General features: G+C 45.3%; 1 protein-coding gene across 1 annotated transcript; it reads left to right on the top strand.

The window, feature by feature from the left end:
* The first annotated feature begins 18 nt into the window (after positions 1-18).
* chrnb1l (cholinergic receptor, nicotinic, beta 1 (muscle) like) lies at positions 19-11422 on the top strand. The gene is made up of 11 exons (XM_030086236.1): positions 19-117; positions 2745-2878; positions 3099-3143; positions 3480-3589; positions 3719-3827; positions 3913-4060; positions 4982-5167; positions 5630-5853; positions 6976-7154; positions 10997-11135; positions 11282-11422. Exons 1-11 carry the CDS (start codon positions 27-29, stop codon positions 11420-11422), a joined length of 1506 nt encoding a protein of 501 aa, XP_029942096.1. The 5' UTR covers positions 19-26.
* Positions 11423-14564: the final 3142 nt, after the last annotated feature.

Genomic DNA, 14564 nt, shown 5'->3' with positions numbered 1-14564 from the left:
GACTGTAAGAAGATGTCATGCCGGCTATGAGCAAGCAAACGAAGATGACTCTAAACTTCTACATGAGGATTTACTGGGTTCTTTTCAGTGTCTGCTGCCTTTGCTCTGCCGTCACAGGTAAGAACATTGCTAGGAATACCGATGGGATGTCTTCTCCCGACTTAGATGAGCTTATGATTTACGTTGATGATATTTTTACGTCTGGAGCAGATCGTTTAGATGTTTGGACTGTTTGTGAGGTGATGACCGAACCTAGACTCCTGCAGAATCTCTTTGGTACGCCTTTATATGCGAGATATTCATGGGATCTGTACCAGAACCAAGGTCGCAAATGTAAAGTTACTGCTGCCTTTTCTAATTATGTGCAGAAATAAATGTTGAATAAAAAATTTGAACTGATAGAGTCATACCAGAAGAAGACTTTTATCTAAAAGGTTTAACTATAAGGGCCGGCACGCTCAAGAGATCAACGATAACTGCATCCAAACGGCAGGTTATATATGTGATCTGGCTTCCTTAAGAAGATTTATTCATTTAAAAGCTGTAAACCTTTATCTAATGTTTTTACAGCTTTCGGTATTGACTGAAATTTGGCTGATTTAATGGAAATTCAAGTTCATCAATCCACCTATTTCAGCTAATAATGAAACCATCTTTCTGTTCATGAGATCATTGTTCTTAAAGATGCTTCTCCAACAACCTCACACAGCCGGGTAGTGGAGGATTTTTTAACTGGACAAGAAGCAGAATGAGAGTAGAAGAAAAAACAACAACAGGCAAACATAAACATGTTACTGGAAATATCTTTGAGGTTTGACCCTGAATCTGAATGAAGTCTGTTGCCGTGGCCTCGTTGGACCAGCAGTGCTGCCATTCCTCCATAACGCTCCCCGTTCCAGAAATCAAGGCGTTTTTTTGAGTGAGCGGGACGGCTGCACTGGAATCAGATAACACACAAGTATCTCCCATTAAACTGTCACTTACTTTAAATTGCTATTGATTCCATTTCCTCCCCGCTCCTCCATTTCTTTATTTATTTATTGGGCGAAGGGACTGGTGAGAGTTAAAAATCATAATTGCAATCGATCGGCAACGACTACTCCTTATCTGGGCTGGACTGCAGGGCTTTGACTTTGATCCTCTTGACCCCACAAAGGGAGCAGGAAGTTCCCACACGGGCCTTGATTTGTGTTTACTCTGTTTTTATGTTCGTCGAATGTTCGTGAGGTTTTTTTTTTTTTCCTTGACAAGAATAGACTTCTCATTATATGTTCTGGGAAAAATAATGAACCATATTAACACATGATTGTTCGTTAATCAGGATCTATTTTTGCCCCCGATGAAGCTGGCATCCCAGAAATCTCTTTGATCCCATTCCCTTGTTGCGTATCAATTACATTCGCTCAGTCACCTTTCGCTCAGTCATCGTAGCGCGCGGCGGCTACCTCCACGCGCCCCGCCCGTCCTTCTCGGCCCGTCCCACGTGTTATTTTAGCGTTAGGGACTCTCATTCGTTTTCATCACAGACTCTCCCAGTTTAATCCTGCAGCTTCCCTCTTTTTCCTCGAGAGAATTAACGAACTCCCATTCGTGCTGCCGAGTGATCAGGCGCACCGGCTCACCAAGACGTGACGGTTTCTTCCCCTCATGTGTGACAAATGGCTGAAGAGTATGAATCACACAACACAACAGGAGTCCGCCCCGAGCACAGAAGAGATGGTATTTTTAGCGTAGGTCATCCCGGTATGAGCCGAACGGCAAACTGACTCACCGATTCTCACACCACAAACACGCTGAAGCCACAGGTCCACATGGAACTACTCTTTTACGTCTCCTTTTATGGCTGTGGTTTTTTCAATGCATCCTTTTAAAAGAGGTAAATAATAATTGCTATGAAGACTGATGGGGCTATAAACTCCCTTCTGGTACATATATCTGCCATTATACTGAATTATTTTAATTTCTGGGGATGTAAAAATATACGGTAGCTCTTCATTATCAACGGTTCAAAGTGAAAGCTGTGGTAATTCTATAAATACTTCCCAGAACCACCACACCTGTAACAATTCTGCACCTACATTATAAATATATCATTTATTTTTAATCTGATTTTTCAACTTGACAGTGTTTACTTGCAAACCTTTAAAACAAATAATGGCGACCTTAGCACTAAAGAAGTTGTTTTCTGGCTTTATCAATTTCTTTATGCTTCAAAATGTCTTGTTTATTGTTCTCTCTTTTTTGTGAGACTTCAGTCGCATTTTTACTCAAAATGTTGCTTTTGTTCACAGTCTGACGTTTTTTTAAAGGATTTCTCCTCCTTCGAGTGGTTTGGACATAAACTGTTGGTCTGTGTGGCTGTAATTGTTTTATCTTTTGTTCATAAAGCATCTTGTCGTGGCGTTTTGTCTCTTGGTGGAAGGTTTTTGTGTCTCCTTGTGTGAACGTTCATTCTGCTCATTAGTCTCTTGTTCAGCAGTTTGGGTTGAATTTCACTGGTGATTTTGTGTCACTTTCAGTTGGTTTCGAGTCCCTTCGTGCTTCGTGGCAGCTATTTAATTTAAATGTCACTTTTACTCTGTCGAGAAAATACTTTTTTTTAATTGTCATTTTGTGTCACATTTGGATTGTCTGTCACTTTTTTAATCATTTCCTTCTTTATATCCTTCATTCAGCTTTTTTTTTGTGTGTGTTACCATTTCGTGCTTATTTTTAATTGTTTTATTCCCCTCGTTTTCATCCAGAAGCCTCAGAAACTGAACGTAGGCTTCACAACAAGATCTTTCAGGGCTACAACCTGAAAGTTCGGCCGGCCCGCTCCTGGGAGGAGAAGGTGATGGTGCGGGTGGGAATGACTCTCTCTCAGCTTGTCAGCCTGGTAAATACACACACACTCATACATGCAAAACATGGAACGACGCAGCACGCTGGGGAAATGTGTTCCCGTTGCTAAATACACCCTCAGAAGCATCCTTCACCGTTCCATACAGGCACAATCAGCTATGAAAGAAACTCGAAATTCTAAACAAATTGTGGAGCCACTAAAGCATGTCCCTCCATCTCTCTCTCTCTCTCTCTCTTTCTCCATCCTGCCACAGAACGAGAAGAACGGCGAGATGACGACCAACGTGTTCATGAATCTGGTACGAACCTGAAAACATTCATCTTCATCTGCGGGCCTCGCTCCGGCTCCTCTCGCCGGCTCTGCCTTCAAATGGACTTGTCACTTTCTATAAATGAAAATTATTTCTCGCTTCATCTGGAGCGTCTCCCCTCGTCCTCTCGCTCCTCGCTGATTAGAATTCAGGACGGTGGGACTGTTTGTGTGTGTGTGTGTGTGTGTGTGTGTGTGTGTGTGTGCATCAGTGGGATTTAAAAGACTTGTCAAAGGAGGCAGAAACAAGCGCGGGAACGACAGCGACATCCCCCCTCCTCCGTTTCATCTGCCGCTCACGTCCCTGCTCCTCCGTCCCTCGCAGGCCTGGACGGACTACCGGCTGACGTGGAACCCCGCCGAGTACGACAACATCGACGTTTTGAGGATCCCCTCCAGCAAGGTGTGGCGTCCCGACATCTACCTCATAAACAAGTGAGTGTTTCGTCGAATTTAAAGGCTGTGAGACGACTGCGTTTGGGCTGATGCTTTGGAAGTTTCAGTCTCTATCAACACTGTAACGTGAATAAAGTGAGTCTCAGATTGCGGTTTTCTTCTCCACAGTAACGACGGCCAGTTCGACGTGGCTCTCTACGTCAACGTCTTGGTCTTCAGCGATGGGACGGTCAACTGGCTCCCTCCAGCCATCTACCGCAGCAGCTGCTCTATTGAGGTACGGCCTACAAGCTGTTTAGATGTCCTTTTGGGTTTACTTTTAATGTGCATTGTAATTATTTTACTCCCGTCTAATGATTCAGGTGGCCTATTTCCCGTTTGACTGGCAAAACTGCAGCATGGTTTTCCGTTCGTACACCTACGATGCCTCCGAAGTCGACCTGCAGTACTATCTGGACGACAACGGCCAAGAGATCCGTGAGATTGTGATAGATGAGAATGCCTTCACTGGTTAGTGTCTGAAGTGAACTTTTTTTTTAATAGCCTGCAGTCAGTCCCACTGTAGTCAAAATAACATGAATGGTCAAATTAAAATTAAGTTTAATATCTAAAACTGCTCAATATGATAATATTTCAGAAGTTCAGAAAAGAATGCGTTTATATTTTATCAACGGAACATTAACTACAGTTTTGAAAAACACAGTGAACTAATGAAGCTGTGTTACTTTTATTTTGGAGGTTAAATGTGTGTTACTTCAATCAAGTTTATTTGTAGGACAGTTTGTTAAAGCAGTGTTTTTGGTCCTGAAGGTTGCAGACATCTGCAGTGTTTTCTTGATTTTATTAAGGTGCATTTAATGAGAAACATCCAGAGTAGAAATGATGTTTAGTTTGGTTTTTCATCTGAGTTTCCTGAAGATCTGCAGCATCGGGCAACAGTAGGATTTTTAGTTGGGCCCAAAATTAAGGGCGCATCCACGTGTTCACTTGCACAGCAATCGTTCACTCACCCACAGAATGAATCAAGTCAAGCAATTGATTAGTTTCTTGTATATTTTCTTCACTTAAGAGCCGATGGGTGAGATACAGTCCTGACTATATCAGGTTGTTTAACTGAAAGGGTTGACAGGATGCAAAACACAATTCCTTTGTAACAAATGAAGATATTGTTATTCTCATTCACACGAGTAAATACGCAATCGTCAACCTAAATACACCTAAACTGCATCATCCTCTTGAGGCAGCCCACTTCTTAATATAACAAAAGAGTGTGTGTGTGCGCGTGTGTGTGTGTGTGTGTGTGTGTGTGTGTGTGTGTGTGTGTGTGTGTGTGTGTGTGTGTGTGTGTGTGTGTGTGTGTGTGTGTGTGAGACTCAACAGAATGAAAACAAACCTCTCGGTGTCACAACTCATTTTTCCTTCCCTCCACAGAGAACGGCGAATGGGCCATCTGCCACAAACCCACCAGGAAGAACGTGAAGGAGGACCTGTACGAGGACATCACTTTCTACCTCATCATCGAGAGGAAGCCCCTCTTCTACGTGATCAACATCATCGTGCCCTGCGTCCTCACCAGCGTCCTGGCCATATTCGTCTTCTACCTGCCTCCCGGAGCAGGTCGGCGCGTTTGACAAGTCTTGTCGTGACGCTTCCACCAGCAAAAGCGAGAAGGAAAGCGTCGTCTGGTTTCACGGCCTCAAGCATGTGTCTGATGAAATCCCCCTCACATGTCCCGGCAGCCTTCAGAGTATCAATAAATATTGATGTTCAGTGTATTGGAAGCAAGTGACCATGGGAAGGGAGGCAGTTTGTCAGCCGTCGGCCTTGTGCGGTCACTCCTCAGACAGATGTTTCACTGACATTGCAGAAAAGTCTAAATTCAGTGGAAACGGAATGGGATTGATGGCGGTGATTTATTGGGAGCAGGAACGTTCTTAACAACGCCGGTGAAACATTTATAAAGTTAATGCGCACGTCTCGAAGTTCAGCCTTGTCAGCGCGACAAAACAAAGCCGACAGAGTGATATTCTCCACCTCGCCGCTGTAATTGATCCTCTTAAACGGCCCATCTGTGCGCAGGGGAGAAGATGACGCTCTCCATCTCCGTCCTCATCGCTCTGACCGTCTTCATGCTGCTGCTGGCCGACAAGGTCCCCGAGACGTCGCTCGGCATCCCCATGATCGTCAACTACGTCATGTTCACCATGATCCTGGTCACCTTCTCCGTCATCCTGAGCGTCGTCGTCCTCAACCTGCACCACCGAACGCCCAGCACGCACATCATGCCCACCTGGGTCCGAAAGGTACCCAGCATCCGTCTGATACACGTCCCCAGTGAAAATCGCTGCAATCTCATAATAACGCTGCAAGATATCAGTTAAACATGCAGTATGTGATCATGTTGTCAAGTATTTTGGTCTCAGTGATTTAATTAGTGTTGATGTTGCCATTTTTATGTTTAAGAATGAACAGCAGTGCTCTTATTTCTCCAAGTGCAGCCAAATCGCGTTTCTCGTTTACGTTTTGGTTTTCAGCCTTTCCCAGTTTGTGGACTTTTTTTTTTTTTTTTTTTTTTTGCTTGATTTCCTGTACTTTCTTGGTTTCTGACTCCTGACCTGCAGCCACCAGATTCAGTGTAATGTTGAAAGATTAAAGTGATTATTCCCAGTTTGAAAAGATTGTATTTATAATCTGATTTAAAGCAAAACTTCAAATTTACAAAATTTTGAATACTTACACGATTCAAGCTGCATTTTGAATTCTCTAGACACCTTTCCACAAGGAGCAAAAACTACTGGGATTCTGTTTCATTTCTTGTATAACTTAATTTACTTGGAAAACATAAAATATACTTTAAAAAAGAAGCTTTTTTGGCTTATTTCACTCCCACATAACACCAAAAGAAAATGCCTCATTTACAACTTTACTCACGTTTGTTATTTTCAACCAAATGTAAGGTTTTAATGAATTGCATGTGATTCAGTTGTACGTTACTTGCATTGTACTGAAAATTATAATGGTAGAGGAGTCGGTTTGCCTCTCAGTTTGTGCAGGACGATCTGATTCAGCAAAACAGACGACAGTCATGAGGAATTGGTGAAAACAGCTGCATGTGATTTGCTGAAAAATGTTACCTGGATGCTTTTTGTTGAGAATTCTCTTTTGTTATTCTAGTACAAACAGGTTCTGTAGCTTGAGAGTAATATTAAAGTTTCTGGAGTATCTTACAAGTTACTGTCAGGAGAACATGTCAGTTGTTTCTCCAGTAAAACACAGTTCAGTTGAATAGAAGCAGAGCTGCCCCTCACTGAGGAAAACAGCTTCAGATATTGTCAATATTAAACAATACCATATCGTTTTACTCATACATACATTTAGTCATGCTTCAATTCTTCGGTGATGCTCACTTTCGCTCTGTTTCTCAGGTCTTCATTCACATTCTGCCCAGATACATCGGCATGATGAGGCCGAACCCAGAGGAGCCCATGCTGGAGGACGAGTCGTCTGACGACGCCCCGACTCGAGGCTTCAATGGGCGACAGCCTGGAGGGGAGTACTTCTTTCGCAAGATCAACCCTGATCTGGTCATACCCTGGAGAGGCAGGTAGGACCAGCACTTCTCACATATTGATTAAAGTTTGAGTAAAGGATGACGAATAAAAATACATAAATAGCCTCAAAGTTATCGTCCTTATCTACTTACCTGTCAACGCTGCTGAAAGCCGTCCAGCTGAGTTACCGATCAGGAGGCTCGTTCATCCTGTTTCAGCTGAGATATGCTGATCCTGATGTAACACCTGGGAAAAGCTATTTCTATTAATGTTAATAAAAGCCGGTGCGGAAATGAATCTCCTTTGTGGAGCCTGCCAAGGTGTGAATGTGGCCTCCGATGCCAGATTAGCTATTATCCTAAAGTACACGGCGTGCCGGAGCTGGCAGAATTACAGCCGTCATCACGGCGGCTGAGAGAATCTGTCAAAACTCAGAGAGTAGGTGCTCTCCCTGCAGCCCTCCACGTTTAATACCACGCTGAACGGAGCCACATAAAGGAGCTCTGCAATGAACTGAAGCGATAAGGAGGAGAGATTTAGATCCAGCTGAAGCGTCAGTCAGGATGGCTCTTGTTCTGAATGAGTTAAATGCCAGGTTTTATGTTTTCCTCAGTCTAGGTACCTTTAGGAACTACATGAATGAAGCGACATAGAATAGAGAGATTTGTCACAATTATGGATAAGGAAAAATGTTGGAAATAAAGTATGTGGACATGGAACAGCGTTTTACTTGTTTAAAACTGTGCAAACTGTTGCATTTGTTCATTTTATGCTTCATTTCTTTTGCTTATTAGATATTTCACAGTATGTCTGATGAGTAGCACAGGTGAGGTAAACAGAAACAACACCAATCATGTCGGTCATTTTTATGAAGGAAAAAAAGACTTAATTAAAACTCCTGTCACAAGCGACAGTGTCTCCTGTGCTTTACACCCGGCCCCGGCATCATAAACAGCTCTGCCGTCCCCCCCCTGCTCCCCCCCTCCCTGCAGCAGGCCTGGTGCTGGGCATCTCTCATCCCGTTCCAGAGGCATCAGATTCAGCCCCGGCTAAGCCGCACGCCCCCCGTCCGCAGTCGCCAGCCTCTAAGCCTCTGTTTAGGTTGGGCATTAGGAGGTAATCCCACTCAAAGGAGGGAGGGAGGGCGAGGAATAGACGAGTCCGAGGGAAGGCCGCCGCTGACTGATCGGCCCACGGGAGGATTCTGCCGTTTCAGATGTGGGGGAGACGCGGCCCCGCCGTCTCCCCCACATCTAAAACGGCAAAAATCCAAAAACAGCAATCTGAGGCGGACTGAAATACGCCGGCATTTCTCCACGACTGTCTTCTCAACGCCTTCCGTCCACTCACTGTATGTGTGCCATGGCGAGAAAGGCTCCGTGTATCTGCGGTAATGAACACAAGCCGTGGAATGTAACCGGCACGCAGCGCGCAGAGGAGCGCATAGCTTAGCACTGAGCTGTGGGCACGCGCACCTGCGCACACACACACACATTGCAACAGTTTTTTTTTTTTTTTCATTGTCCATGTGTTGTCGCGCCGCCTTCCTGTAACTTCCTTCTCCGACACCTTCCCGTTACTTGTCCCCGACTTGCTGCACGTTCTCGACACGGACTAATCCCACAGGAAGCAGGAGAAGAGCGGTGAAGGCGGCAGATGTGCTCTGCACCTCTTCATAGATCCATTCCTGATCTACATCTACAAAAGTCTTCAAGGCCTAGTAATCACATTGTAAAGAAAGTATGCGCAATGGCTTGGTGCGTTTCAGAGGTGGTTACCTTCACACTTCTCAAATAGCGTGCCGGCACAGACACGGCGGCGTGAGGAGGATCAAACCCTTCATTAAACTGTTTCATATTCGGCCATGTGACATTTAGCTCAAGGGTGCGCTGCTGGCATGCACACACATGCCAAGAGGGGCTATATGCATCGCCTGTGCCTGTAGCGATGCGATGGATTAATCAAGTTGTCGCGTTAAACATGACCTGTATTCACGTGTAAAACTGATAACAACAGAGCTCTGTTGCTTTTCCACATTCATGGGTTTTCATCAAGTTTTTTCTTCCTTTTTTTCACCCAATGATTGATATAATAATGCTTTAATATAAATGTTTAAGCACAATGTTCTGTGGGCTTTCAAGATTTTTTTTAAAACAGCTGATAAATTCAGAATAACTGACTGAAGTGCACACCGACTTGGAGTCCTTCTGAAAAGTAGGAATGATATTTTGCATGCTTGACACTGGTGTTTTATTCAACATATATAGGCTGCAGTTATTTATAGTTGATTTCATGACTGTAGTTTGACAGAAGTTGCTCTGAAAGAGGATCAAATTTGTTTCAGTGTCATATTTGTAGCCGAAGCTGCAGGGTTTCCAGGAAAACTCCTCATTACTGTTCAGTCAGCTGTGGATCAGAGTCAAAACCTGTTCTCTCGTCTCACGATCAATGCTTCGACGGCCATCTCCACCTACTGAACCTCAGCTTGCTCCCGGTGGCTCGACGAGTTGCTTTGAATTTCTTGCTATTGGTTTGTGAGTGTGTGTGTTTCGGAATAGGCTGTAAAACAAGCTGAAATGATCGATAACTACATAGCTGATTGATTTTAAACCATCTTTTGACAAAAATGTCTTACTTTGAGAATGAATTAGATACAGAATTCAGTCAATAATTTCTACATTAGAAAGAGAGACCGTTCATGGAGTAGATTGCCACTTTCAGCAGGTGACAGCAGCAATTAAAGTGAATATGAAGGCCAAATGGAGGATATATCCATCCCTCACTTGCACATGTTTGAGTGATGTTTTCAACCTTCAAACAAAAACAAAACGAGATGATTCGTCTCAAGTCCATGAATAAACATCTGCATTTATACTCTTGCCAAGAATCTGGATCTCAAGTTGGCGGCAGGTGAAAGGTGAATGGGGTGCTGGGAAGCAAAGCGCCGCAGGAGGTCGAGGAACCTCCGACAAGTAGTAAACACCCTGCGAGTGTTTACATGAGCGTCTGAGACGCAGAAATCCCGTCTGGAAGCTGATGGTGCTCAATACCAGACTGCATGTGTTTGCACTCTGAGACAAAAATGTGTGCAAACTGATCCAATAATGAAAGTTTAGGTTAAAAACGATGGAGCAGGTTGATCAGAGAGGTGAGCTTCTCAGCTCCCTCCCTGCGCTCGCTGTGTGGAACAGCTGTGTGCGCGCAGGAATGGCGCGGGCCAGGGGTCAGGGCGTGGCGTCAGCGTTGACCCAGTGTCAATGTCACCCTGTGTGAGGAGCGTGCGCCTGTCACTCAGTGCGAAGCCGCAGGGGGGGGGGGGGGGGGGGGGGGGGGGTTTATCGTGGCCTAGAGGGCAGGCAAGGACACATTCTGCGCGTTATGACATCTGCGTCTGTCCCGCGCGTCCTCTGCCCGGCAGATAATGTCAGCGGAGGAGGTGAACAATGCTGCGCCGGTGACTCATGACATACGCAGCATAAATCTCGGCTCATTGGAGCCGCGGAGTGGGTCCCCGGATTAGACCGGCTCGTCTTTGGGAACAGCGCTCTCCTCTGTCAGCGCGCTCGCTGTTTTGGAGTTGTTTGGTTGTTTGCTGTAATACTGTGGGAAGACTGGATTCAGCCGGTATCTGTTGCATTAAACATATTAACTCTATGATAGTGTGGTCAGAGATTTATAAGCCACATGTGCTGCATTGTCAATCCATCACAGAGAGATGAATATTCTAATGCTGTTTGCTCATATTGAGTGTAAATGTGTGTCATTTTGCGACATCTCGAACACTTTAATTTAAATGTGTTTCATTAACAATAATAAAAACTAAGAAAAAGTCCCCAGTCAAGCATAAAACTTGAAAAATAGTTGAAAAATGTGGATCAAACTTGGTGTGTTTCAGGTGTGAGAGCCCAGTGCAGATCCAGCAGCTCCCCGACTCCGACCGCTTCTGCCTGATCCTCCCTCCCAACCTGAAGTCCGCCATCGCCGCGGTGACATACATGGCCGAGCAGCTGAAGAAGCAGGACACGGACGACGCGGTGAGCGGAATTTGTTCTGTCTGCTCCTCCCCGGGCGGGCACGGCGTGTTCCGAACATGCCCCGGCCACGTCCGTGTGTCGGTGCGTTCATGCGGCACAGTGCTGAGTCAGAGCGCTGCCCTGAGTGCTTTGTGTGCTCCCCGCAGATGACGGGAGACTGGCAGTTCATCGCCCTGGTGGTGGACCGCCTCTTCCTCTGGCTGTTTGTCATCATCACCACCCTGGGAACCCTCGCCATGTTCCTGGACGCCACTTTTAATTACACACCCGACAACCCCTTCCCGTAGAGGACCTCGCAGGCGGCCGGGGGGTTTCACGCACCGTTGTCCTCGTCACTCCGTCGTCGTCCTCCTCCTTGGTGCTTTCTAAGATCGCCGGATCTGACTTTCCATAAACAAATATTCCAAAGTGCATGTGGTCAGCGCCTGACATGTGTTGTAAGGTCGCCTCTGCATCCAGAGCTGAAGCACGTCTGCTCCTCTGACACACAGCAGGCATCGTGACAGACGCCTTGCATGTAGATTCGAGGAGCTCGGAATAACTTAGCATTATTTCCATTTGAGTAATGTATCTAACACGTTGTGATTTTCTTTGTTTGAGGCTGAAATTTTGAAATACATGTTTCTCAAAAACGACTTTGTTTTTTCTATACAGTGTTGGACGCAAAGGGAACTTTGAATCTGCCCTGTGGTTCAGACCTGTGGTCCCTCTCAGTGCCTGCAGTGCCGAATTCTGTCCAGGAGGGGGCAGTCACATGTTGCTAGGCATAAAGAGGAACTCACTGCAGGCATTGTTTTCCTTTATCAGTATCCCATGCAATGAAGATATAACCTTCATGTGCTTTTAAACAGTCTTCAAACATGATTAACACGCTTACACCTCTGGAATCTTACAGATAATTTCTGTAAAACACAGTTATGGTTCACAGTTTTAACATCCAGAATATAATTTGTTCTCATCAAAAATGTACAATGTAGAGCAATGAAATCCCCCCCCCCCCCACCCCCCAAAAAAAAAACTGAATCAAAGAAGAGTGTTTTTCTTTTAATCTGTTCTTTCCCGTCCAGAGTCACACTGCAGGGACTTTCACGCTCACTGATGTCGAACATGGCGCCACAGAGCTCGACACTGTGTCTATTGTGGTCGGACTGTCGGAACACGTTCAGGCCCTGCATGTGGCACCTGCCAGCCTCTCAAGAGGAACCTCTCTATCATCGCCGCAGAGGGAGCGCCAGAAGAATGAGCCCACAGGTCCAAGAATGCAATCTATTGGTCCACGTCCCGCCGCCGCACAAAGCCGAGTCTGCTTGTGTGAGAACGCCGAAGGTGGAGAGGACAAGCGGACGCGGGGAGACGGGCGCCATCCCCCTCATTTGCGCGCCCGGAGCCTTTCAGGGGAAAAAGTGTGTTTTATTGCTAATGCCTCAGTGACTTCCAAGGGGCACTTAAAGGACTCCAATCACTGGATTTGCTCACTTCAGAGCCAGAGGAGGCCCCGCTAACAGGAGGGAGAGCCCCCCCCAGAGAATGTTGTTAGAGCCTTTCTTTGGCTGATTTAGCTGTTTTCTTCTTCACCTCCTATTGAGCCGTGAGCAACGGCTAAACCAGCGAGACAAATGTATGTTTACGCTTTTTTTTTTTTTTAAATAGAAGTGTAAGAGAGGAAAAAAAAAGAGGAGCCAGAGCAGAGGGTGGATGGGGGGGTGAGCAATGTTCCTTTTTGTGTTCTTTGCAACCCCGGGCCGAAAGCAGCCGAGAGGACATCATATAAATCAGGTTACCGGTAGCAACAGCACCGGTAGCCCAGAGACTGACCCTCATCTCTCTGCTCATCCTCTATTCCAGCACTTTGTTTTCACCTTTACCGCCTTCCTTCATTCGTCCCTACCCACCTTGATCCCGACACTGTTTGACCTCTAAACACCGTTCCTCCCCGCTCCCCTCCCCTCCATCATCATCATCCTCCTCAGCTTCTATATTAAACAGAGGCAGATTCTTGAGGCTCGGGGGTCGCTCCTCCCCAGCAACAATGGGGTATTTGTTGGCTTCGGCAGCAATGACTTGAGGCCGGTCCTGAAAGCCTGGATACAGTAAGAGAGAAGAGTTATAGTGAGAAGAAGAGAGGTTCCTGGAAGTGGGAGGAAAGGGTGAGAACGTGAGAGAATGAAAGGCGAGAGGAGGCGTGGAGAGGAGGGGCGGCGGAGCCGAGAGAGCAATCCGGCGCGATCACATCTTAAATAGGTAATCCAGCCAGTAACTTCCTCCCGGCTTATGGCTTATTACTGCCCCCCTCGGCTGTGGGGCTATTGTTTAGCAGCAGTGTGAAGTCAGACGCACTGCGGGATCAAGCCGATCCCTGACAGGGACAATGACTGTTTTGTCTCAGTTTTTGCTGCCCGGTCATTGAAGGAAGAAACTGCAACTGTTTTTTAATAAAGTGGTACAGGAAATCTTTGAATGTAATAATCTTGCACAAGAATTATGACTGGAACTTCAACTTTTCCCAGAATGTAGCTGCATTATGTTCTCTGAAGGTGATCCATTAATTTCCTGTCGTGGTCTGGGGCAGTGTGGCTGCCTGTGGAGCACAAAAAAAAAAAAAAAAAAAAAAAAAAAAAAAACGAAAGCATGAGGTATTTTCAATGGAATGATGTTTCCATTATCTCTCACATGTTTTCATTATTTCCATTTTATGGAGAAATTTAGTAACTTTTGGGAATTTTTTTCCGCAATCAGTGAAAATTAACTATTTCAAAAATGGAGAAATTGTTATTTGTGCTGTGGGTTGGTAGTTTTTATGGTTTCACTCGTGGCCTAAAACAAAGCACTTCCCTATTAACTTTCTTGCTTCCTGTGCCTTACCATCACAACTTAAAGGTATAATGGACAATGTGTTAGCCAATGAATGGCGTGATGCGAGTCTCAACTATTGGTCCTCCGACATGTCAATCACGCTGAAGAAATCGTTGAAGCGCTTGTAGGAACAGCAGAGCAGGTAGGATGGTCTGGCGCATGCGCGTTTTTCAAGAAGCGAGTAACAGACGTTTGGCTTCGACTTTTTCGAGAAAATCATCCATTATACCTTTAATGGCTAACTCAACTTTAACTGGATTCTTATCAGCCAGAAACTGGTCAAAATCTGCCTGGTCAAAACTCTTATCTTTACTAAAACTTTATCAATAGTGTTCAACCCCATAAAGAGACTAATCCCAGACAACACACACGCACTGAGAAACACTTGTTTTTACACCTTGTAGTGACATTACATTGACATTACATTGACTCAAAAATCAGACATTATTTGAACTTACTCTTCTGTCCTGACCTTATTCATCCTCAGCATGACCTCCGTCCAGCCATAAAAGATGACTTCATTTATTGTTTTAAAGATTTCACTCAAGCATGACGAGCCTCCATAATGCCAGAGTG

Source organism: Salarias fasciatus, chromosome 3 (assembly GCF_902148845.1).
Source record: "Salarias fasciatus chromosome 3, fSalaFa1.1, whole genome shotgun sequence".
NCBI lineage: Eukaryota > Metazoa > Chordata > Actinopteri > Blenniiformes > Blenniidae > Salarias > Salarias fasciatus.
This window is presented reverse-complemented; position numbering and strand designations above follow the sequence as displayed.

Coding starts and splice junctions, on each gene's coding strand:
- chrnb1l (XM_030086236.1), top strand. CDS start 27: ATGAGCAAGCAAACGAAGATGACTCTAAACTTCTACATGAGGATTTAC. Junction 118..2,744: donor CCTTTGCTCTGCCGTCACAG/GTAAGAACATTG, acceptor GTTTTCATCCAG/AAGCCTCAGAAACTGAACGT. Junction 3,828..3,912: donor GCAGCAGCTGCTCTATTGAG/GTACGGCCTACA, acceptor CTAATGATTCAG/GTGGCCTATTTCCCGTTTGA.